The sequence below is a fragment of the Mustelus asterias genome, unplaced genomic scaffold, assembly GCF_964213995.1.
Source record: "Mustelus asterias unplaced genomic scaffold, sMusAst1.hap1.1 HAP1_SCAFFOLD_1658, whole genome shotgun sequence".
Classification (NCBI taxonomy): domain Eukaryota; kingdom Metazoa; phylum Chordata; class Chondrichthyes; order Carcharhiniformes; family Triakidae; genus Mustelus; species Mustelus asterias.
Genome location: NW_027591603.1, coordinates 14,273 through 40,320, shown reverse-complemented (window position 1 = coordinate 40,320; position 26,048 = coordinate 14,273). Strand labels below are relative to the sequence as shown.

At 47.5% G+C, this 26,048-nt stretch overlaps 2 protein-coding genes across 4 annotated transcripts in view; both read right to left on the bottom strand.

Moving 5' to 3' along the window:
- Positions 1-219: 219 nt before the first annotated feature.
- LOC144488555 (small integral membrane protein 26-like) lies at positions 220-5,346 on the bottom strand. Its single transcript, XM_078206616.1, has 2 exons — positions 4,713-5,346; positions 220-2,855 (listed from the first exon to the last, which is right to left on the bottom strand). Exons 1-2 carry the CDS (start codon positions 4,861-4,863, stop codon positions 2,674-2,676), a joined length of 333 nt encoding a protein of 110 aa, XP_078062742.1. The 5' UTR covers positions 4,864-5,346; the 3' UTR covers positions 220-2,673.
- A 2,469-nt stretch (positions 5,347-7,815) lies between these two features.
- The window catches only part of taf5l (TAF5-like RNA polymerase II, p300/CBP-associated factor (PCAF)-associated factor), a 30,316-nt gene continuing 12,083 nt past the window's right edge, over positions 7,816-26,048 (bottom strand). For 2 of the 3 annotated variants that reach the window (XM_078206613.1, XM_078206612.1), the window contains one exon: positions 18,372-19,967. In XM_078206613.1, the coding sequence (XP_078062739.1) occupies positions 19,176-19,967 (792 nt within the window). In that variant the 3' untranslated portion in view covers positions 18,372-19,175. Of the gene's footprint in view, positions 7,954-18,371; positions 19,968-26,048 lie in introns of those variants that run through there. The other variant, XM_078206615.1, reaches the window with a different exon arrangement.

Below are 26,048 nucleotides of genomic sequence, written 5' to 3'. Positions count from 1 at the left end.
CCCTAGTGCTGTGAGGCAGCAGTGCTAACCACTGTGCCATGCTTACCTCACATGTCTGGCCTACATGTGACACCAAAGCCACAGTAATGTGCTTGACTCTCAACTGCCCTCGGGCAACCAGGAATGGGCTACAAATGCTGGCCAGCCAGCTACACCCATGTCCCATGAATGAATAAAAATAAAGTGAAGGCGTGTTGTGATGGTAGTAAGATCCACATTGCTTTCAAACAAATTTTAATCTCTTTCACATTGGCTGATTGTTAAATCTGACAGATAAACGTTGATAATTAATTTGTATAGAATATAATTTGTGAATAATGAAAAAGAAATGACATTAGACTCTAACGAATGGTCATCTGTAGTCGAAATATTAACTCTTGTTACTTTCTCCACGATGCTCGCAGACCCGCTGAATCTTTCCAGCATTTTCTGTTTCTATTATACACAGGAGTGTTTTACATTGAATATTTCCTATTTCCTTCTAGTTTGAGTCTTCATTGTATGTGAGTGGCAGGCTTCAATTGGCTTCATTTGAGTACATTCAAAGAGACACTTATTGAAATTGTGTCTGGTTGAGTTTGAAGGTGGATATCTGTAAGTGTTTCACTAAACAGATAATGACTAACTCCAGTGCTGTCTTTCACCAATTAGCTTCCCAGCTTGTACCGTTCATCAGGCTTATAAAGGGCATCTGGAGAGAGCAGAATCATTCATCTCAGCCATTCCAAGCTGACCAGCTTCAGTGCAGCACTGGGAGAAAGGAACAGAGAAAGAAAACCAAAAGAGAAAACGCTGCAAAATCTCAGCAGGTCTGGCAGCATCTGTGAGGAGAGAAAAGAGCTGACGTTTCGAGTCCCTTTGACGCTTTGAAGCATCAGGAAGCGTAAAGGAGAACATGTCCCTGTCTACATCAATGGGACAAAGTAGAAATGGTCAAGAGCTTCAAGTGTTTAGGTGTCCAGATCACCAACAACCTGCCCTGGTCCCCCCATGCTGACACTATAGTTAAGAAAGCCCACCAACGCCTCTACTTTCTCAGAAGACTAAGGAAATTGGCATATCAGCTACGACTCTCACCAACTTTTACAGATGCACAATAGTAAGCATTCTTTCTGGTTGTATCACAGCTTGGTATGGCTCCTGCTCTGCACAAGACCGCGAGGAACTACAAAAGGTCGTGAATGTAGCCCAATCCATCACGCAAACCAGCCTCTCATCCATTGACTCTGTCTACACTTCCTGCTGCCTCGGCAAAGCAGCCAGCATAATTAAGGACCCCACACACCCCGGACATTCTCTCTTCCATCGGAAAAAAGATACAAAAGTCTGAGGTCAGGTACCAACCGACTCAAGAACAGCTTCTTCCCTGCTGTCACCAGACCTTTGAACGGGCCAACCACATATTAAGTTGATCTTTCTCTACACCCTAGCTATGACTGTAACACTACATTCTGCACTCGCTTGTTTCCTTCTCTATGAATGGTATGCTTTGTCTGTGTAGCACGCAAGAAACAATACTTTTCACTATGTTAATCCATGTGACAATAATAAATCAAATCAAAAGGGTCATCTGGACTCAAAACGTCAGCTCTTTTCTCTCCTTACAGATGCTGCCAGACCTGCTGAGATTTTGCAGCATTTTCTCTTTTGGTTTCAGATTCCAGCATCCGCAGTAATTTGCTTTTATCCAAAGAGAAAAAACGGGTTTGCGCGACAATAAAGGTGCTTGAGTTTTGACCACTTGAGGCTTTTTTCCCAGGGTGGAAGTGTCAATTACAAGGGGGCACAGGGTTCAAGGTGAGAGGGGAAAGTTTAAGGGAGATGTGAGGGGGAGGTTTTTCATACAGAGAGTGGTGGGTGCCTGGAACGCGCTGCCAGAGGAGGTGGTGGAAGCAGGCACATTAGCAACATTTAAGGGTCATCTGGATGGGTCCATGAATAGGGAGGAAATAGAGGGATACGGACCGAGTAAGGGCAGAAGGTTTTTTTTTATAGCTTAGTTGGCATCATGATTGGCTCAGGCTTGGAGGGCCGAAGGACCTGTTCCTGTGCTTGTACTTTTCTTTTTAAAAATGTTTTTTAAAAGTTAATTTATTAGTCACAAGTAAGGCTTATATTAACAGTGCAATGAGGTTACTGTGAAACTCCCCTAGTTGCCACACTCCGGCGCCTGTTTGGGTCAATGCACCCAACCAGCACGTCTTTCAGAATGTGGGAGGAAACCGGAGCACCCGGAGGAAACCCATGCAGACACGGGGAGGATGTGCAAACTCCACACAGACGGTGACCCAAGCCGGGAATCGAACCGGGGTCCCTGGCGCTGTGAGGCAGCAGTGCTAACCACTGTGCTGCCGTGCCGCCCATTTTTGTTCTCTTTAGCTGAAAAAAGTATCTGCGCGGAATTTTGAAACAGTTTAATTCTCTCAAAATGCTGCTGAAGTCCCACTCCACATGACAGCACTGTAAAGATGCTACAGACACTATCCACCACAAATCTGCATGCAAGGTAATAGATCAGTCAAAGCTCACTGGGTCAGGGATACCACACAGGCACAGCGTGCTCTGCTCAAGGCAACTGGGGGTGTGTTTATTTGTGAAATCTTCGGCGGCCGATGAAGACTGAAGCACGACCTTTTATAACAATCAAATCCAAAGACCTCGTCGTTCTGAACTCTATTTCTCTATTGAAGATTCAGATGAAGCACCAAAGACAGACTTCCCGTACGTGTAGATTCTGGATGAATGGGGAACAAAACCTTCCTTCACAACCACAGTTGTACTGACAGCTTCTTTGGCGGGTTGTTTGTGAGGCATTGAAGTGATGTCCTCTTCGAGTTCAGGTTGGCCCGGGACTTCTGAAGAAAGGAAAGCAGAAACCAATTAACACGGGGAGGTGAAAGGCCATTTTATCATTAGCCCCTAAACATGGGTCAGCAGAAGATAAGTTTTTTATTAAAGTTTATTTATTAGTGTCACAAGTCGGCTTACATAAACACTGCAATGAAATTACTGTGAAAATTCTCTAGTTGCCACATTCCGGTGCCTGTTCGGGTACACTGAGGGAGAATTTAGCACGGCCAATGCACCTAACCAGCATGTCATTCGGACTGTGGGAGGAAACGGGAGCACCCGGAGGAAACCCACGCAGACACGGTGAGAATGTACAGATTCCATGCAGACAGTGACCCAAGCTGGGAATCAAACCAGAGTCCCTGGCGCTGTGAGGCAGCGATGCTAACCACTGCGCCGCCGAGCTGCCCATTCCAAAATGTTTCAGGTCATGTTATTTGAATACTTTAAGACTGTAAGTCAGGTATCATAGAATCCCTACAGTGCAGAGGGAGACCATTCAGCCCATCGAGTCTGCACCGACCACAGCTCCTATCCGAGTAATCCACATATTTACCCTGCTAATCCCCCTGACACTAAGGGGCAATTTAGTGTGGCCAATCCATCTAACTCACACATCTTTTGGAGTGTGGGAGGAAACCGGAGCACCCGGAGGAAACCCATGCAGACACGGGGAGAATGTGCAAACTCCCCCTCTCGGCGTGGGTTTCCTCCGTGTTGCACATAAAGCTCCCTGGAGAAGGTTAAAAGCAGATTGTGTATGGAAGGAGTTTGAAAAAACAATTTTGCATTTACGTAGCGCCTTTCATATGGTTTTGAAAAATCGCCAGGATCTTCGCAGGAATGATTAACAAATCCAATTTGACATCGGGGGATTAGGGCAGTGACCATGAGCTTGCTCAAAAAGGTAGATTTTAATGGAGATCTCAAACGAGGAAGAGGAGGGAGAGAGGGTTGGGAAGGGAATTCGGAGGCAAGGACCTACCTTGGCATCTGAAGACACAGCATTGACAGTGTACTAATTAAAATTGAAGATATATCACGAGGCCAGTTTCAGAAAAGGGAAGATCATAGAATCCCTACAGTGCCATCGAGTCTGCACCGATAACAATCCCACCCAGCCCTATCCTTGTAACCTCACATAATCCCCCTGGCACTCAGGAAATCCCAGCCAGACCTGTTCCCCGTAACCCCAAGTATTTAACCCGCTAATCCCCCTAACCTACACATTTTGGGAAACTAAGGGGCAATTTAGCATGGCCAATCCATCTAACCTGCACATCTTTGGAGTGTGGGATGCAACCACGCATTGGAAGATGTGCAGGGTTACGAGGAGAAGCTGGTACTAGGCTAGCACTCAGCGAAGTGCTCGTTTTGGAGACCTGGCTCAGACAGATCTGGGAGGGCTGGAGGAGGTTAGAGATACAGAAAGGTGAAGGCTGCAAGGTTTTCACTGCTGGTTTAGAACCCTAGAACATGCCTAACATTGTTGTGGGACAGTCACATTGGGCCAAAGGACCTCCCATTCTGGAAAGGCTGAGATTTATTCTGCATGTGGAGATGCCGGCGTTGGACTGGGGTAAACACAGTAAAAAGTTTAACAACACCAGGTTAAAGTCCAACAGGTTTATTTGGTAGCAAAAGCCACACAAGCTTTCGAGGCTCTAAGCCCCTTCTTCAGGTGAGAACCACCTGGTGTTGTTAAACTTTTTACTGTATTTATTCTGCATCCAATGCCCCCCTCCTGCCTGGAGTCTGCTACATTCCTCCCTTTCACACAAGACTCTTCAATGCCTCCATTTGAACCACCCCCACCCCCGGCAGCCACAGGGTGAGGCTTATTTAGCCCGCGGTGTTTTTACCTGTAGTTTCCGTGGCGTTGCTCTCCAGGGTGGCCAGTTCTCGCTTCTTTTTCAGGTGGAAGAAGCCATAGGTTCCCAGCATGGTCCAGATGCCAATGGCATAAACCAGGGAGACCCTGACATTCCAGCGGGTCATGTCCCTGAGGGTCATCCCGGCAGCACGTGACCCACAGCCGCAGCCCCGCCCCCGCGATAGACCCACCCCCTGAGATAGACTCCGCCCTTTGAGACAGACCCCGCCCCGATACACAGACCCGCCCCCTGAAACACAGACCCCGCCCCGCGAGACACAGACCCCGCCCCTCGAACTTGGGACCTTAGTCACAGACCTCGCCCCTTTATCTCGGCCCCGCCCCCTTGTCCCGGGTCCCGCCCCCTTGTCCCTCCCCTCCGGCCTCCCTCAGTTCAATCTCCGGACTTCCCGCCGAGACGACAGCAAGTCGAGCTCCGGCTGCACGGTCCCGGGATCCGACCCCGGCTTCTCAGAGTTAATGTTTCAATAACGCAGCGGCGGCGCCATCTTATCGCCTCCGCTCTCCACGGCGCTTCCAGTGCCCGGGGTGTCCCACACTCCCGCCGCAGCGCCCTCTCGGCCCGGTCCTCCGGCTGCAGCGCCCTCTCTGGCCGGTCCTCCCGCTGCAGCTCCCCCTCTGCCCGGTCCTCCCGCCGCAGCGCCCTCTCTGCCTGATCCTCCCGCTGCAGCGCCCTCTCTGCCCGGTCCTCTCGCTGCAGCGCCCTCTCTGGCCGGTCCTCCCGCCGCAGCGCCCTCTCTGCCTGATCCTCCCGCTGCAGCGCCCTCTCTGCCCGGTCCTCTCGCTGCAGCGCCCTCTCTGGCCGGTCCTCCCGCTGCAGCTCCCCCTCTGCCCGGTCCTCCCGCCGCAGCGCCCTCTCTGCCTGATCCTCCCGCTGCAGCGCCCTCTCTGCCCGGTCCTCTCGCTGCAGCGCCCTCTCTGGCCGGTCCTCCCGCTGCAGCTCCCCCTCTGCCCGGTCCTCCCGCCGCAGCGCCCTCTCTGCCCGGTCCTCTCGCTGCAGCGCCCTCTCTGCCTGGTCCTCCCGCCGCAGCGCCCTCTCTGCCCGGTCCTCTCGCTGCAGCGCCCTCTCTGGCCGGTCCTCCCGCTGCAGCGCCCTCTCTGGCCGGTCCTCCCGCTGCAGCGCCCTCTCTGGCCGGTCCTCCCGCTGCAGCGCCCTCTCTGGCCGGTCCTCCCGCTGCAGCGCCCTCTCTGGTCGGTCCTCCCGCTGCAGCGCCCTCTCGAGCCCGGCTCGGAAATACAAAGCGAATCAGCGTCCAGAGGAACTCTGAAGGAGGTCATTCGGCCCATCAGCTGTCTGTCTGTCGAGGAAGCCAATCAGTCCCATTGCCCCACTCTCTCCCCTGACCCAGTAGATTGATGATTTGAAAAGGGAAGCCCACTTAAATAAATCAAAGTAATTACTTCCACCATAAGTTTGCTGTATTTGCAGAATGAAAAGTCTCTGATTCATTTAACTTAATGCTTTCCTTCTGCAATGTTTTCCTATGTAACAGGTTAAGGGGCTGAATAGCCTCATTCTGTTCCTATATAAACAGAAATAGGGGCTGAATGGCCTCCTGCTCAATTTACACAGTGTAGAAGAGGCCCTTTGACCCATCAAGTCACCGAATCATGAAAGGCCCTGACCTGCCCACCTAATCCCACTTACCAGCACTTGGCCCATAACCTTGAATATTATGACGAGCCAAGTGCTCATCCACGTACTTTTTAAAGGATGTGAGGCATCCTGCCTCCACCACCCTCCCAGACAGCGCATTCCAGACCGTCACCACTCTCTGGGTTAAAAAGGTTTTTCCTCATATCCCCCCAAAGTCTCCTGCCCCTCACCTTGAACCTATGTCCCCTCGTGACTGACCCTTCAACTAAGGGGAACAGTTGCTTTTTATCCACTCTGTCCATGTCCCTCAATCAGGTCGCCCCTCAGTCTTCTCTGCTCCAACGAAAACAACCCAAGCCTATCCAACCTCTCTTCATAACTTAGATGCTCCATCCCAGGCAGCATCCCAGTGAATCTCCTCTGCACCTCCTCCTGTGCAATCACATCCTTCTGTTAATGTGGCGACCAGAACTGCACACAGCACTCTAGCTGTGGTCTCACCAAAGTTCTATACAACTCAAACATAACATGTTTTTCATGCCACAATTGAAGGTAAATGTCTTGTGTGCCTTTTTCACCACCCTACTAACATGCCCTTCCATCTTCAGAGATCTATGGATAAACACACCAAGGTCCCTTTGTTCCTCAGAACTTCCTAGTGTCATCCCATTTATTGAGTACTTTCTTGCCAAATTACTCCTTCCAAAGTGTATCATGATGTGGACTGGGGTGGGCACAGGAAGAAGTCTCTCAACACCAGGTTAAAGTCCAACAGGTTTATTTGGAATCAAGCTTTCGGAGCGCTGCCCCATTCATCACCTGATTGAGCAGCGCTCCGAAAGCTTGTGATTCCAAATAAACCTGTTGGACTTTAACTTGTTGTCGTGAGACTTATTAAAGTGTATCATCTGTCACTTTCCAGGATTAAATTCAATCTGCCACTTATCTGCCCATTTGACCAACCCATCTATATCTTATTGTAGTCCAAGATACTCAGCCTCACTGTTAACCATCCGGCCAGTCTATGTGCCATCCACACATTTACTAATGCTGCCTCCGCCGCCCCCCCCCCCCCCCCCCCCCCTCCTCCACATAGTTATCCATGTCGTTTAGATAGGGGACACTAACTTCCAGTCACAAAAGCAGCCTCTGTCATCGCCCTCTGTCCCCTACACCTGAGCCAATTTTGAATCTACCTTATCAAATTACCCTGCATCCCATGTGAACTTGCCTTCTTTAAGTCTCCAATGTGGTACCTTGTCAAAGGCTTTGCTGAAATCCAAATAATCCAATGTAACAGGGCAAGGGACTAAATGGCTTCTCCTGCTCCTATGTAATGGGTTGAGGGGCCAAATGGCCTCCTGTTCCTATCTAACAGTTTGAGTGGCTGAATGGCCTCCTCCTGTTCCTGTGTTGTGGAGATGCCGGCGTCGGACTGGGGTGGACATAGTAAGAAGTCTCACAACAACAGGTTAAAGTCCAACAGGTTTATTTGGTATCACGAACTTTCGGAGCACTGCTCCTTCCTCAGGTGAGTACGTAACAGGTCAAGGGGCTGAATGGTCCCATTCATTCTGGATCAATCATGAAGCAAAGCAGGGAGCAATTGAGGCTGCAGAAGTTGAGATTTAAAAAAAAGATCATTTTAGATTCAAGTTAAAATTACAAAAAAATAAAATCTTGTTGGTAATCTCTGCCTTTGGGATCATTCAATCAGTTTGATTATTTTGGTTAACAGATTGGTATCAGTAAATATGAGTTTGGAGCTGTTGGATTTTTGTAAAAATCCCACCAGTTCACTAATATCCTTTTGAGATGGCAAACCAGCCTCCCATCCATTGACTCTGTCTACATTTCCCGCTGCCTCGGAAAAGCAGCCAGCGTGATCAAGGACCCCACGCACCTCGGACATTCTCTCTTCCACCTTCTTCCATCGGGAAAAAGATACAAAAGTCTGAGGACACGTACCAACCGACTCAAGAACAGCTTCTTCCCTGCTGCCATCAGACTTTTGAATGGACCTACCTTGCACTGAGTTGATCTTTCTCTACATCCTAGCTGTGACTGTAACACTACATTCTGCACTCTCTCCTTTCCCCCTCTATGAACGGTATGCTTTGTCTGTATAGCGCGCAAGAAACAATATTTTTCACTGTATACTGATACATGTGATAATAATAAATCAAATCAAACCTGCTGCAGTTATCTGGATTGATTCATGGTATTCCAATCTCTCAAATTGGCTGACTCTTAACTGCTTTCTGAAATGGCCTAACAAGCCACCAGAATGAATCACCGCCTCTCAAGACAATAAATGGATGTGCAATAAATTCTCTTCTTGACAGCAGCATGCATATCCCAGGAAATGAATTAAGTGCACCTTTTACATCACAGTGGATGGAAACTGTTCTTAAAAAAGGGCTAAAAGCAGGAAATGGCAGATCCTTTAGATAAAGAATTTGTCACGGTCAAAGTTTTCTTTGATAGGAACTGTTTGAAAGGAATTTACATAGAGCTTTACACAATCTCAAGACATTACAAAACACTACCCTGATAATGAGATACCAGTGTACACACTGTTGTAGGAAAATGCAGCATTCAATTTTCATACAGTAGGCTCACACTACAGCAGTGTGATAATACCACACAAATCAGGAGCAGCAAGCAACCATTCGGCCCCTCGAGCCTGTCCCACCATTTTGCTAAGATCATGGCTGATCTGTTTGTGGCCTCAACTTTCCGAAATCTCAGGAAATTTGGAAAATTACAACCGATGCATCTCCTGTCTCTGCAGTCACTTATTCTTACAAGACCCTAGGATGAAGGCCACGAGGACCTGGTGGACTCGTCAGCCTTGTTTGCTCAATACCCTTTCCCTGGCGATAGCAATCATCCAGGGACGGCACGGCGGCACAGTGGTTTGCACTGCGGCCTCTCAGCTCCAGGGACCCGGGTTCGATTCCCGGCTTGGGTCACAGTCTGTGCGGAGTCTGCACGTTCTCCCGTGTCTGCGTGGGTTTCCTCCCACGGTCCAAAGATGTTACAGGTTCGGTTGGTTGGCCATGCTAAATTAATCCTTAGTGTCTTGGGTTACATGGTTAGAGGGATTAACGGGGTAAATAGTGAATCGTGTGGAGGACGGAGAAGATCTGCAGAGAGATTTGGACAGGCTGAGTGAGTGGGCGAGGATATGGCAAATGGAGTATAACGTTGATAAATGCGAGGTTATACACTTTGGAGGAAATAATAACAAATGGGATTACTATCTCAATGGAAACAAATTAAAACATGCTACCGTGCAAAGGGACCTGGGGGTCCTTGTGCATGAGACGCAAAAGCCCAGTCTGCAGGTACAACAGGTGATCAAGAAGGCAAATGGGATGTTGGCCTATATTGCGAAGGGGATAGAATATAAAAGCAGGGATGTCTTGATGCACCTGTACAGGGCATTGGTGAGGCCGCAGCTGGAATACTGTGTGCAGTATTGGTCCCCTTATATGAGGAAGGATATATTGGCATTGGAGGGAGTGCAGAGAAGGTTCACCAGGTTGATACCGGAGATGAGGGGTTTGGATTATGAGGAGAGGCTGAGGAGATTGGGTTTGTACTCGTTGGAGTTTAGAAGGATGAGGGGGGATCTTATGGAGACTTATAAGATAATGCGGGGGCTGGATAGGGTGGAGGCGGAGAGATTCTTTCCACTTAGTAAGGAAGTTAAAACTAGAGGACACAGCCTCAAAATAAAGGGGGGTCGGTTTAAGACAGAGTTGAGGAGGAACTTCTTCTCCCAGAGGGTGGTGAATCTCTGGAATTCTCTGCCCACTGAGGTGGTGGAGGCTACCTCGCTGAATATGTTTAAAGCGCGGATGGATGGATTCCTGATCGGTAAGGGAATTAAGGGTTATGGGGATCAGGCGGGTAAGTGGTACTGATCCACGTCAGATCAGCCATGATCTTATTGAATGGCGGGGCAGGCTCGAGGGGCTAGATGGCCTACTCCTGCTCCTATTTCTTATGTTCTTAAATATGTGGGGTTACGGGAATAGGGCCTAGGTGGGATTGTTGTCGGTGCAGACTCGATGGGCCAAATGGCCTCCTTCTGCACTGTAGGGATTCTATGATTCAAAGTTCTTCCCTCCCTTCCACCTCTTGATTTACAAGTTTTTCTGGGAAGTTATTTGTTTTCTACGGAGATCAGAGCATTTGTGTTTAGGTGGCATTATCGGGAAAAGATTGACCAGAACACTGGGGAGAACATCTTGGTTCTCCTTCAAAATGGTGCCATTGAAAAGTCTGCTCTCCAAGGTAGCTGTATCATCACACCTGAAAGACAGCACCTTAGACAACACCAGCACTCTCATGTTGCCACTAAGCCATGACTGACATATGTTGAAAACGTTACTGGGAATTTGCACCATGTAATGGCAAAGTGAAGATGATACTGCTGACATCACTTCCAGCTTCCTTCGGACTCCAGACATTGTGACTGGGGTTAAAGCATAATCTTCAATCTGACTTACCACAGGCTATATGACAATGTTCTTTAGCAATTCTCATGTTCAAAAAGAAAAGAGAGGCTAGGTCCCTAGCCGGTGTTCCCCTTCCTGGTCTGACCATTCCTGACGGCATTCTGAGAGGCCTGGATAAAGCGGCCATGGAGAGGATGTTTCCAGTAGTGGGAGAGTCTAGAACTCGAAGGCATAACCTCAGAGTGAAGGGACGCTCCTTTAGAACTGAGATGGAGGAAGAATTTCTTCAGCCAGAAAGGTGGTGAATTGGTGAAACTCAATGCAACAGAGAGCTGTGGAGGCCGGGTCATTGAGACAGAGGTAGATAGGCTCTTAGTCAGTAAGGGGATCAAGGGTTCGGGAAAAGGCAGGAGAATGGGGATGAGATTCATATCAGCCATGATTGAATGGCGGAGCAAACTCGATGGGCCGAATGGCCTAATTCTGCTCCTATATCTTATGGTCTTATGGCAGACAGGCCACGGGCTATATTACAACATTCGTGGATCACTGGGAAGTCTTCCGGGGAGGGTGGGACCTGTACAAGAAGGACGGGTTACACCTGAACTGGAGGGGCACCAATATCCTGGCTGCGAGGTTTGCTAGTGTGGTTCGGGTGGGTTTAAACTAATGTGGCAGGGGGGTGGGGATCAGAACAATAGGTCAACAAGCGTAGAGACTGGGGACGAGCATGGGGCCAAGACAAGGCTACCTAAAAGGAAGAGCAATCTGGGGGAGGATGAACTCAGTGGGCCTGGAGGTCTGGAGTGCATCTGCTTCAATGCAAGGAGCGTAATGGGCAAGACAGATGAACTTAGAGCCTTAATGCTTGCGTGGAGCTTGGATGTGGTTGCAGTGACGGAGACTTGGTTAAAAGGAGGACAGGACTGGCAGCTGAATATTCCGGGGTATAAGTGTTTTAGGCGAGACAGAGGAGGGGCTAGAAGAGGTGGGGGAGTAGCAATACTGGTTAGGGAGCATATTACAGCGGTACAGAGGGTGGACAATTTGGAAGGATCATGTAACGAGACACTGTGGGTAGAGCTCAGAAACAGGAAGGGCGCAGTCACTATGCTGGGGGTATACTACAGGCCTCCCAACAGCCCACGGGAGGTTGAGGAACGGATATGTATGGAGATTCTGGACAGGTGCAGAAAAAATAGGGTTGTTGTAGTGGGAGACTTTAATTTCCCTCATATAGACTGGAAATCCCTTAGGGCTGGGGGTCCAAACGGGGAGGAATTTGTAAAATGTGTCCAGGAAGGTTCTTTGGAACAATATGTTGATAGTCCAACTAGAGAGGGGGCTATACTGGACCTAGTACTGGGGAATGAGCCCAGTCAGGTATCAAAGTTTCAGTGGGGGAACATGTGGCGAACAGTGACCACAATTCTGTAAACTTTCGGATAGTCATGGAAAAGAATGAGTGTTGTCCTATGGGTAAGGTGCTGAATTGGGGGAAGGCTAACTACAGCCGGATTAGGCAGGATTTGGTGGCTGTTGATTGGGAGAGGCTGTTCGAGGGTAAATCCACATCTGGCATGTGAGTGTCTTTTAAGGAGCAGTTGATAGGAGTGCAGGGCAGGCATGTGCCTGTAAAAAGGAAGGACAGGAAAGGTAGGATTCGAGAGCCATGGATAACCAGAGAAATTGTGGGTCTAATCAAAAAGAAAAAAGAGGCATACATAAAGTCCAGGCAGCTAAAAACAGATGAAGCACTGGAGGAATACAGAGAAAGTAGAAAAGAACTCAAACAGGGAGTTAGAAGGGCAAAAAGGGGTCACGAAATGTCCTTGGCAGACAGGAGTAAGGAGAACCCAAGGCATTTTATACATACGTTAGGAACAAGAGGGTTGTCAGAGAAAGAGTCGGACCTCTCAAGAACAAGGGGCGGCACAGTAGCACAGTAGTTAGCACTGCTGCTTCACAGCTCCAGGGTCCCGGGTTCGATTCCCGGCTCGGGTCACTGTCTGTGTGGAGTTTGCACATTCTTCTCGTGTCTGCGTGGGTTTCCTCCGGGTGCTCCGGTTTCCTCCCACAGTCCAAAGATGTGCGGGTTAGGTTGATTGGCCAGGTTAAAAAATTGCCCCTTAGAGTCCTGGGATGTGTAGGTTAGAGGGATTAGCGGGTAAAATATGTGGGGGTAGGGCCTGGGTGGGATTGTTGTCGGTGCAGACTCGATGGGCCGAATGGCCTCTTTCTGCACTGTAGGATTTCTATGATTTCTATTCTATGAAAAGGAGGGGAATTAAGGAAGTAGGTGAGATCCTAAATGAATACTTTGCATCAGAATTCACAAAGGAGAGGGACACGTTGATTGGTAGTGTCTCAGAGGGATGTGCAGACCCGTTAGAACAAATCTCAATTACAAGGGAGGAAGTGTTAGGTGTTTTAGGAAGCATTAAGGTAGACAAATCCCCAGGGCCAGATGGCATCTGTCCCAGATTACTGAGACAAGAGACGAAATTGCTGGGCCTCTACAGAAATCTTTGTTTCTTCATTGGACACAGGTGAGGTCTCAGAGGATTGGAGGATAGCAAATGTGGTCCCGTTATTTCAGAAGGATAGCGAGGATAACCCAGGTAATTATAGGCCAGTGAGCTTGACGTCCGTGGTAGGGAAATTGTTGGAGAAGATTCTTAGAGATAGGATCTATACACATTTAGAACCGAATAATCTCATCAGCGATAGACAACATGGTTTTGTACAAGGGAGGTCATGCCTCACAAATTTGGTTGAGTTTTTTGAGGCGGTGACAAAAATGATTGACGAGGGAAGGGCCGTGGATGTCATCTACATGGATTTTAGTCAAGCATTTGACAAGGTCCCTCATGGCAGGCTGGTGCAAAAGGTTAAATCTCACGGGATCAAAGGTGAACTAGCTAGATGGGTACAGAACTGGCTAGGCCATAGAAGACAGAGGGTAGGCACTGGTCTGTGACTAGTGGTGTTCCGCAGGGCTCTGTACTGGGACCTCTGCTGTTTGTGATATATATAAATGATTTGGAAGAAGATGTAGCTGGTTTGATTAGTAAGTTTGCGGACGACACAAAGATTGCTGGAATTGCGGATAGTGATGAACATTGTCAGGGAGTACAGCAGGATATAGATAGGTTGGAAAATTGGGCGGAGAAATGGCAGATGGAATTTAATCCAGATAAATGCGAAGTGATGCATTTTGGTAGATCTAATGCAGGGGGGAGCTATATGATAAATGGCAGAACCATCAGGAGTATAGACACACAGAGGGACCTGGGTGTACAAGTCCACAGATCCTTAAAGGTGGCAGCACAGGTGGAAGTGGTGGTGAAGAAGGCATATGGCATGCTTGCCTTTATTGGACAGGGCATAGAGTATAAAAGTTGGCATATGATGTTGCAGTTATATAGAAAGTTGGTTAGGCCACATTTGGAATACTGCGTCCAGTTCTGGTCGCCACGCTATCAGATGGACGTGGAGGCTTTGGAGAGAGTGCAGAAAAGGTTTACCAGGATGTTGCCTGGTATGAAGAGTATTAGCTATGAGGAGAGATTGAGTAAACTAGGGTTGTTCTCCCTGGAAAGACGGAGGTTGAGGGGCGACCTAATAGAAGTTTATAAAATTATGAAGGGCATAGATAGGGTGAACAGTTGGAAGCTTTTTCCCAGGTCAGAAATGACAAACACAAAGGGTCACAAGTTCAAGGTAAGGGGGGCAAGGTTCAATACAGATATGCGGGGGACGTATTTTACACAGAGGGTGGTGGGGGCCTGGAATGCGCTACCAAGCAAGGTGGTTGAGGCAGACACGCTAGGATAATTTAAGACTTATCTGGATAGCCACATGAACAGACTGGGAATAGAGGGATACAAACGGATGGTCTAGTTAGGAACACATGATCGGTGCAGGCTTGGAGGGCCGAAGGGCCTGTTCCTGCGCTGTAGTGTTCTTTGTATTCTTGCGCAACTAAAAGATTTATTTGCGGAGCTCATCGCCTTTTGACTTTTACCAAAGAAATGGAGATTTGATAAAGATTAAAGGTGTTCAGGTATCACCCATGGCTCAGCTGATAACACTGCTGCCTCCGGATCTGAATGTTACAGATTTAAGTCTCAATCCAAGGCATTAAAAGAAAACAATCTAGGCTGAGACGACAGGGCAGCATTCTCTTTTGGACGAGGCGTTAAATTAAGGCCCAGTCTAATCACTCTGATAGATGTAAAAGGTCCTTTGGCACTATTTTAAAGAACGGGGAAAAGGGGGGGGGGTTGCGGTAGGATCATCTCCAGCGTTCTGGCTAATATTTATTCCTCTATCCACCCCCCACCTCCCCAAAAAATGATCTGGTCAACATCGCATTGCTGTTTGTGGGAGTTCTCTGTGTACAAATTGGCTTCCACCCTTCCTACATTACAATGGTTAGCACAGCTGTCTCACAGCGACAGGGACCCGGGTTCGGTTCCCGGCTTAAGTCACTGTCTGCATGGAGTCAGCATGTTCTCCCCGTGTCTGCGTGGGTTTCCTCCGGGTGCTCCAGTTTCCTCCCACAGTCCGAAAGATGTGTTGGTTAGGTGCATTGGCCATGCTAAATTCTCCCTCAGTGTACCCAAACAGGCGCCGGAGTGTGGCGACTAGGGGATTTTCACAGTAACTTCATTGCAGTGTTAATGTATGCCTACTTGTGACACTAATAAATAAACTTTTTAAAAAACTTTGACCGTACCACATTTCAAAAGGTACTTAATATACTGAAGATGCTGGAAATCTGAAATAAAATACTGAAAAGGTTAGAAATGCAGAGTGGGTTTGGCAGTATCTGTGGAGAGAGAAACAGAGTTAACATATCAGGGCTATGATCCTTCATGCGAGTAGTATGGAGTGCTTCCGGCATTTTCTGTTCCAACTTCAAAAGTACTTCCTTGGCTGTAAATGGTTTTGAGACATCTAGTGATCACGAGGCAAGCCTTTCATAGAATCATAGAATCCCTACCTTGCAGAAGGAGACCATTTGGCCCACTGAGTCTGCATCAACCACATTCTCACCCAAGTCCTATCCCTTCAACCCCATTTACCCTGCTAGTCCCCCTGACACGAAGGAGCAATTGAGCATGGCCAATCAAACTAACCAGCACATCTTTCGGACTGTGGGAGGAAACCGGAGCTCCTGGAGGAAACCCACACAGACATGGGGAGAATGAGCAGACTCCACGCAGACAGTGACCCAAGCTGGGAATCCAACCCGGGTCCCTGGTGCTGTGAGGCAGCAGTGCTAACCCCTGTGCCCCCGTGCCGCCCAGCCTGCCTTTCTTGTACTGTTTTTATATAGCTTTCAGCCTGGCATTCTCCCGAACGACAAATCTGTTGTTTTAGCCTGCTGGAAATGGGTCCTTTCAACCCCAACAGCAGATGCAGTGCGAACAGGTTAATTCCACTCCATGGGATTGCTCAAAAAAAAGGTCTTTTTTTCCACAAAAAAACTGTCAGCAACTTAATTAAAACAGAACTTAAGTTTTGTTTTGTGTAAATTAATAATTTAAATGAAATGTGTTTGAATTAAACCATGGTCTGCAATATTAATGCTGGAATATGCAATGTAATACATACACTACCCATTCATGAGAAGTTAAGACCACTCAGTGGTGAGTTTGTTAAACTATTTAAGAGACTGCACAGCAACATTACTTCCATGACACGATTCTGAGACCTTTAGTATATAAATAAAACTTCCAACTTTACCCATCCTAAAACCCAATGTTCTTAATATAATGCAAGCTTTATTAAAATAAAAATTCTTTCATGGGATGTGTCCATCACGGACAAGGCCAGCATTAGGTGCTAATCCTCAACGGAGTGGCTAGGTGTCTGGATTACTAGCCCAGTGACATTACCACCACACTAACATCTCCCCAATAAACTTACACGGTTGTGATTAGCACCAACCTCTAAGTGGCAGCACTGCAGCACCACCACAAGCAGCAGGTTGCAATCCCACCCTACCTGGATTTCGCCTTTGTGGGGAGGCTGTGGCTCAGTGGTATTATCGCTAGACTATTAATCCAGAAACTCAACTAATGTTCTGGGGACCCAGGTTCCAATCCCGCCACAGCAGATGGTGGAATTTGAATTCAACAAAAAAAAATCTGGAATTATGAATCTATTGATGACCATGAGTCGATTGTTGGAAAAACCCATCTGGTTCACAAAAGTCCTTTAGGGAAGGAAATCTACCATCCTTACCTGGTCCTGCCTACATACGACTCCAGAGCCACAGCAGTGTGGTTGACTCTCAACTGCCCTCCAAGGGCAACTAGGGATGGGCAATAAATGCTGTGATGTGGAGATGCCGGCGTTGGACTGGGGTGGGCACCGTAAGAAATCTCTCAACGCCAGGTTGAAGTCCAACAGATTTATTTGGCAGCACAAGCTCTCTGAATCTCGCTCCTCCCTCAGGTGAGTGAGGAGTTGTGCTGACCTGAACTCACACAACTCCTCACTCACCTGAGGAAGGAGCGAGGCTCCGAGAGCTTGTGCTGCCTAATAAGCCTGTTGGACTTTAACCTGGTGTTGCAATAACTGCAGGCCAGTCAGCAACGTCCATGCCCCACAAATAAAAAAAAATTAATTATCGACTCGGGAATTTATAACGGGAATGAAATAGTAAGGGGGGGGGGGGAGAGGAGGAGGAGGAGAGAGAAGAGAGAGAGAGGAGAAAGGTGGGCAGCGGGAGGAGGAGAGACTGAATTATATAGAATCTCTCCACTGATTGGAATAATACCTGGCGGAAAGGAAGGTGGTTGTTGGAGGTCAATAATCTCACCCTCGTTGCAGGAGTTGATTAGGGCAGTGTCATTGGCCCAGACATTTTCAGCTGCTTCATTAAAAGTTGGGGATTCGTTGAATATCTTTCAGCTTCTCAGACAGAGGTAGTCCTTGACAAGATGCAGCAAGACCTGGACTGTATGTACTCAATCATAGAATCTCTACAGTGCAGAAGGAGGCCATTCGGCCCATCGAGTCTGCACTGACCACAATCCCACCCGGGCCCTATTCCCGTAACCCCACATATTTACCCCTGCTATTGCCCCTGACACTAGGGTCAATTTAGCATGGCCAATCCACCTAACCCGCACATCTTTGGACTGTGGGAGGAAACCGGGTGAGCACCCAGAGGAAACCCACGCAGACACGGGGAGAATCTGCAAATTCCACACAGATTCCTGAGGCCAGAATTGAATCCAGGTCCCTGGCGTTGTGAGGCAGCAGTGCCAACCACTGTGCCACCTCACATTTGTATATCATGCCTAATTATTTCCCACCCTCTAACTTTGCTTTATTAAAAGATTCTACTCGAGTTCTTTCCCCATGTCAAAACTATAGGAGAGGGAAGCAAATATATATCTTTGTCTCGATGTTACAATTAAACTGAGAGATTTCTTCCAAACACAACAGCATCTCTATCACTGGTAAAAGATCATAACCAGCAACTGACATTGTATTCAGAAACTACGGACTGTATTTGGAAAGCAGCAACTGAACTCATGCCTCACTGTGCAAAACAGAGTTTAATACGCAGTTTAACAAAAATGGATACTGAATGCTTTTCTGGGGACAAAGCTGAAGGTTCATTTTGTTTTCCAAAGGCCCACAGCCTTGTGTAAAATCTCAAACACCTTTCATCGTTTCAAATACACCACTTCACAGATTAAACACAACCAACATCTGCCTTGCAAGGGTATTTTCCAGAGAAATAAAATCGCAGAATTGAAGATCTGGGCTAGTGTAACGAAGGGGCTCAAATTTCAACCGGGATTTTGTTTTGTTCTGAACACAAGACCAAACGAAATAAATTCCAGCAGGAACGCTCCAGTCACCTTCTGGCTGATTGTGTACGAGTGGCGTAATTCATCAGACAGATGGACAATTGGCAGTCAATTAGGAGACTATGTCCAATTCACGTTCCGAATGTCATAGCAATACAGTGATGCCAGCATACATCTTAACCTCAAACTGTGGGGCAGCCGGAACTCCTGTGCCCAGTGGATTGGCAGAGGGCTGCAAACTGAGTGACGCAGACACCCGGCACAGGGTTGGCATGGGAACCACCAATACCGGTGCCAGTGTGCATCATGGAATCACTCTTTCCTGTCTATATATTGGGAAGATTGTGCAACAGGTGGTGTGTGTTTGGCTGCAACGCGATATATTCAAAGCCAGCCTGTTAAGGTACACTCACGATGTGTCTCCCCAAAGCAAGCCAGTAAGGTACATTCATGATACGCCCGGGGCCTATTGATGGCTTACTTTGCGAGGAGCTTCGAATTAAATAGCAGGAATTGTTCTTTTATGCTTATTGTTCTTTTTTCTCTTGTGCAACCCCAGTAACCAACACCAGATTACAGGCCATGAACTGCACACTCAAAAGGTTGCTGGTCTGTCCCATATAGACGCCCACCAGTTCACTGGAAGATCCATCTACCAACGAGTTAGAGTAAGTGTTACGAATATCCCAGACGCGAACGGAATTATCAACAGATGCAGAAACTATCAAACTGCTATCCGGGCTGAACGCAAGATTCGTTATATTGTCAGAATGCCCTCTCAATTCTTTGAACAAAGTACCCGATGCAAGGTCCCATAGCTTCAGTCGCTGATCTTCACCCGCTGAAGCCAAGTACTTCCCATTCGGAGAGAAAGCCAATGCCAACACAGGTCCGCGATGCCCTGTGAAGAGACGGACAGTATTCCCTTGCTGTGTGCTCCAGAGTCGCACAGTTTTATCTATTGAGCCTGTGGCTATGTAATTAGAGTTTGGGTGGAATTTGACGCAGTCCACATCTGCCAAGTGGCCTGCATAAATGCGCAGCGGGTATGTCCTGTCAAGTGCCCAAAGTCTTGCTGTCCGATCGTGTGATCCGCTCACAAAGTACAGGCTCAAGGGACTAATGTCGATGTCCCAGACTGGATAAGCATGACCTTGATACAAACCAGTGTTCTTGAAACTGCACAGGTCCCAGTAACGGACTGTTGTGTCCTCCGAACATGACAGGAGTCCCGAATTATCGGAGAGGAATTTGGTACCGTATACAGGCCCACAGTGCCCTCGTAGGATTTTCATTTCACTGCCCACATCATCTTCCACCTGCATTAGGGGGGAAAAAAATGCAGAAATTAACAGGAGTAGGTAGGAAGATCTACACCTCTCAGTGTGTGTGGTCTCGGGAGTGCAATGGCAAAGTGAGACACATTTATACTGTCCTTTGCTTCTGCTATTCCTGTCCATCAACTGTGAATTCAGAACATGAGACATGGTATCTCTGCACAAATGGTTTTTCTAAATCAGCTTCCAATGGGCAAGAGAGCAAAAGCCAGAGGACAGCAAGATGTCTTTCCTTCTCTAAGCTGTCCTTAGACAGCTTAGGACATTTGTGGTATACATTTGTGAAAACTAATGTTTGTAGGCCTGGAAAACAGCATCAAGCCAGTCTCGAACATTGGGCTTGTGACAATGCTGCCCTGTGTCAGGGGCTAAACACCTGGACATGCAGCTGGTGCAGCCAAAAAGCAGAGAGCCGCAGAAAGTCCCAACTACAGAGCAGTAAAACCTAGGTTCTCCAGCTGTGGAGCGCAGTTTATAGTCAATAACAGGAAAACAGGGTCAACTCGAGGGGCAGGAACTCTTCACCAACCTCTCTCTGATCCTAAAGTATAACAGTGACATTTTCATTGAATAGAATCCCTACAGTGCAGAAGGAGGCCATTCAGCCCATCAAGTCTGCATCAACTCTTCGAGAGAGCATCTTACCCAGGCCCTACCCCTGTAACCGCACATATTTATTCCACAAATCCCCCCCTCAGCTACACATCGAAGGGACAATTTAGCATGGCTAATCCACCTAACCTGCACATCTTTGGACTGTGGGAAGAAACCAGAGCATCTGGAGGAATCCCACGCAGACACGGGGAGAATGTGCAAACTCCACACAGACAGTCACCCAAGGTTGGAATCGAACCCCAGTCCCTGACGCTGAGAGGCAGCAGTGTGGCCCCCCACTCTGCAGTTAGCACTGCTGCCTCACAGCGCCAGGGACCAGAGTTCGATTCCTGGCTTGGGTGACTGTCTGTGTGGAGTTTGCGCTTTCTCCCCGTGTCTGCGTGGGTTTCCTCCGGGTGCTCCGGTTTCCTCCCACACTCCAAAGATGTGCAGGTTAGGTGGATTGGCCAGGCTAAATTGCCCCTTAGTGTCAGGTAGGGTGGTGTTAGCTAGGGTAATTGCGTGGAGAGTTATGGGAATAGGGCCTGGGAGGGATTGCAGTTGGTACAGACTTGATGGGCCGAATGGCCTCCTGCACTGTAGGATTCTATGATACCATCCAGCAGATACAATGCAACAACTGGCAAAGGCTTCTTCAAAAGGGAATACGTACCTTGGGAAATGCATCACCAAGTTTCCCTCTTAAATCTTCCACCATCCTGACTTGGAAATACATAGTCATTGGATCAAAAATCCCGGAATGCCCTAAAGTGTGAATGTACACACACCACACGGATTGCAGCGGTTGATGGCAGTGACTTATCATCACCTTCTCCAGGATACGGTGGGATGGATATTAAATGCTGCCTTGTCACCGGCGCCCACGTTCCGTGAATGAATAAAAAGAGGTCCCTGATTGATTTGTCTCGGTGTCTGACGGGACCGCCTCAAGCAGCACTTGCTTTTTATACAGGACACAGTAAATTGCTCCAAAGTACCTCACAGGAGCACGGTCAGACAAAAAACAGACATTAGGACAGATGATCCAAAGCTTGGTCAAAAAGGTCATGTTTTGCTGGAAGGAGCAGTTCAGGAAGAGAATCCGAGAGTTTGAAGGCCTAGAAGCCAATGGTAGGGTGAAAGATTTTGGCACAAAATCACTCACTCTCCATTTCCCCATTCTAGAAAGCAAGAACAGTCCAATGTACGGAGGGCAGTGTGTTTAGTTAAAATTTATTAGTCACAAGTAGGCTTACATTAACACTGCAATGAAGTTACTGTGAAAATCCCGCCGTTGCCACACTCTGGCGCCTGTTCGGGTACACTGAGGGAGAATTTGGCATGGCCAATGCAGCTAACCAGCACGTCTTTCGGACTGTGGGAGGAAACCAGAGCACCTGGAGGAAACCCATGCAGACACGGGGAGAATGTGCAGACACCGCTCAAACAGTGACCCAAGCCAGGAATCAAACTCTGGTGTTGTGAGGCAGCAGTACTAACCACTGTGCCGCCCTGAAGTTAAAGGGATGTTCAGGTTGAGGATCCTATAGTTCCCTGTTGCTCTCTCCACGGCATGGCCTCAGCCAATTTGAGTCGACTTGCCAGCCAATCAGCACCCCGTTCTCCTGCAGTACAAATTGTTGCAATCATTTGAAATTTGATATTCTTGCATTTGTCCTGATGAGTACGGGCGGAAAACTTCAGCAACCCGTCTCTCTTATCAGCAACCCTTTCACCAATACTGACTCCATTTATCCTTCATCTCTCCCATTCCAATTTTCTTTTCACCTTTACATTCCACAGGCAAAAATTGACCCTGCCTGAATATGGAGCAGAAAGTATCCTCACCCAGCAGAGAATCCCCACATTTCAGTGCTGTAGCTCAACCCCTCTTCCCCATCACTATGTACAAGATTCTCCAGGTTTATATTCCCGAGGACATTAGGACCAGCGAGTGTACGCAGGCGACCCTAAAGCAGGAATAATTCATTCATGGGACATGGGCATCGCTGGCTGGGCCAGCATTTATTGCCCATTCCTAGTTGCCCGAGGACAGTTGAGAGTCAACCACATTGCTGTGACTCTGAAGTCACATGTAGGCCAGACCAGGTGAGGACAGCAGATTTCCTTCCCTAAAGGACATGAGTGAACCAGATGGGTTTTTTCCAACAATGATTTCATCAGTAGATTCTTAATTCCAGATTTTTTTTATTGTATTCGATTTCCACCATCTGCCGTGGCGGGATTCAAACCCGGGTCCCCAAAACATTAGCTGAGTTTCTGGGTGAATAGTCTAGTGATTACACCACTGGGGAAATCGCCTCCCCAATAACGGATGTGTCTGCTTTAATAATAATCTTGGACGAACATAGGGAGCTTTAATCTTCAATAACAAGTGAAATAGATGTTTTAAAGCCATTATTACCAAAGGCTGCCTCAACAACTTGAAATTACTCTATTCACTGTGTGTATAGAATGTTTGGATGAAAATTGAGCTGCAGTGTCAATGAACAAAGAACATATTTCACTGCCAGCTGCTGCTAAGTCACGTGCTGCACGACACAAGCTATCGCTGGGATCACTGCATTCTCTCTTATGCGGAAATTTAATTTTAGGTTATTTAGACCTTTCATGAACTCAGGACAACCCAAAGCACTTTTAAGTTTGTAAACACTGCTGTACTGCAGAAACTGGGACAGCCAGTTGTGCACAGCAAGGCCCCATAAACAACGTGATTATCTGCTTTAGCGTTGGAGATTGAGGGATAAATCATCAGGACGCCGGGGATAACGGCCCTGCTCCTCTCTGAAATAGTGCCAAAGGATCTTTTACATTCATCCCAAAGACTAAGTCAACAACTTATCAAAAGACAGCAATTCCGACAGTGCAGGACTCCCTCAGTGTGTACTGGCCCGTCAGCATAGATTTCTCAAGTCCCTGGAATAGACCTTGAACCAAACAATCTTCTGAGTTTCAGAGTGTTACGAAGTTGCATTTGCAAGGATAAAAATGTGGTGTTTGACAAATGTAAATATTGAAAAAAAAATGCTGAAACCAGAAAAAGAGGTCATATCGCATTGCCTCTTTAAAAAGCATATGTTTTTGTGCTTGGATTTTTAAATTGAAGAAAGCAGGCTGCAGAAGCCAATTTTGCAACACTGTCAAAAACCTAGCATGATGTGGAGATGCCGGCGTTGGACTGGGGTAAACACAGTAAGAAGTCTCACAACACCAGGTTAAAGTCCAACAGGTTTATTTGGTAGCAAACGCCACCCAATAAACCTGTTGGACTTTAACCTGGTGTTGTTAGACTCCTTACTGGGAAAAACCTAGCAGCCAGAGTTCCAGCATTGCAAAACAGGCTTTTGATTTGGACCAATGAGTTTAAAGCAAGCACTCAAAAGACACCGAGCCAATTGAATTCAAATTTGAAGTGTTGTTGACAGCCTCAAATTGCAGGAATACTGTGAGGTAATTCTAGGTACTTAAACCCAGACAAAGGGAAATAACGGTTAGAGTAACCTTGCCACTTCTTTAGTCAGAAGGAGAGGCGAGTCTCTCATATAGAATCCTGCAGTTTAATGTATGTCTTCATAAAACTTACCACGTACAGTCGAAAAATAGGTCAACTCGGAAGATGTGTCAGACCTGAACAGCAAAGACCTTCAGACTTCTAACAAGTGCCTGGTTGCCTACATATCCTTTTGAGAATGACTGGAATTTATAAGTCTTTGTTTCATTCATGAGTCTTAGAAACATAAAAACAGAAAAACTACAGCACAATACAGGCCCTTCAGCCCACGAAGTTGTGCTGAACATGTCCCTACCGTAGCGATTACTAGGCTTACCTATAACCCTCTATCTGACTAAGTTCCACGTACTTATCTAAACGTCTCTTAAAAGACCCTATCGAATCCGTCTCCACCACCGTTGCTGGCAGCCCATTCCACGCACCCACCACCCTCTGAGTGAAAAACTTACCCCTGACATCTCCTCTGTACCTACTCCCCAGCAGCTTAAACCTGTGTCCTCTTGTGGCAACCATTTCAGCCCGAGGAAAAAGCCTCTGACTGTCCACTCAATCTATGCTTATCAACATCTTTTACACCTCTATCAGGTCACCTCTCATCCTTCGTCTCTCCGAGGAGAAAGGGCCAAGCTCACTCAACCTATCCTCATAAGGCATGCTCCTCAACCCAGGCAACATCCTTGTAAATCTCCTCTGCACCCTTTCTATGGCTTCCACATCCTTCCTGTAATGAGGCGACCAGAACTGAGCAGAGTACTCCAAGTGGGGTCTGACCAGGATCCTATGTAGCTGCAACATTATCTCACGACTCCTAAACTCAATTCCTCGATTGATGAAGGCCAATACACCATACGCCTTCTTAACCACAGCCTCAACCTGCACAGCTGCTTTGAGCGTCCTATGAACTCGGACCCCAAGATCCTTCCGATCTTTCACACTGCCAAGAGTCCTACCATTAATATTATAGTCCGCCATCCTATTTGACCTGCCAAAATGAACCACCTCACACTTATCTGGGTTGAACTCCATCTGCCACTTCTCCGCCCAGTCTTGCATCCTATCAATGAGTCTTATATTATCCAGACAGCATTCTATTGGGGAGTTTATTCAGATTGTTAATTGTTTTAATAAGGTTGTCACCAGTTTAAAAATAAAGACCTGTTAATTGTTCAGAGACAGTGTCCGGTCCTGCTCTAACTTACCTAAACTAATAACTTGTAAAAAGGGAGAGCGCCACATCCTGCGAGCTGTATTCTTCCCATAGCTGTCATTGGCAAATCTGAGCGGCTGCACTTGCAGTATTTCCCCACACATCACCCAAAAAGAACAGATACAGAAAGAACCAGCAAAAGGCACAGAGGAGAAAAAATAAGCAAAACTGAGAGAGGACGGACAGCACAAAGACAAGAGGAGCCCATTTTCCATCATGGCAGATTCACTTTTGTCTATACAAAGAAAAACCTGCTTCTATCACGTTCTATCCACTATGTCACAACCTGCTGCTATCCAAGTCATTGAGCTAGGAGCAAAGTGGAGCCTCGAGCTCCAATCTGTAACGTTAAGGAATGCACACCAAGTGGATTCACCAGCCGTGCCCTGCCTCCATTACAACACAGGAACCGTACTTCTCATTTCTCAACTGTACTGGGCGGCACGGTGACACAGTGGTTAGGACTGCTGCCACGCAGCGCCACGGACCCAGGTTCAATTCCCAGCTCGGGTCGCTGTCTGTGCAGAGTCTGCACCTTCTCCCTGTGTTTGCGTGGGTTTCCTCCGGGTGCTCCAGTTTCCTCCCACAATCCAAAAGACGTGCTGGTTAGGTGCATTGGCCATGCTAAATACCCCCTCGGTGTACCCGAACAGGCGCCAGAGTGTGGCAACTCAGCGATTTTCACAGTAACTTCATTGCTAATGTAAGCCGACTTGTGACTAATAAATAA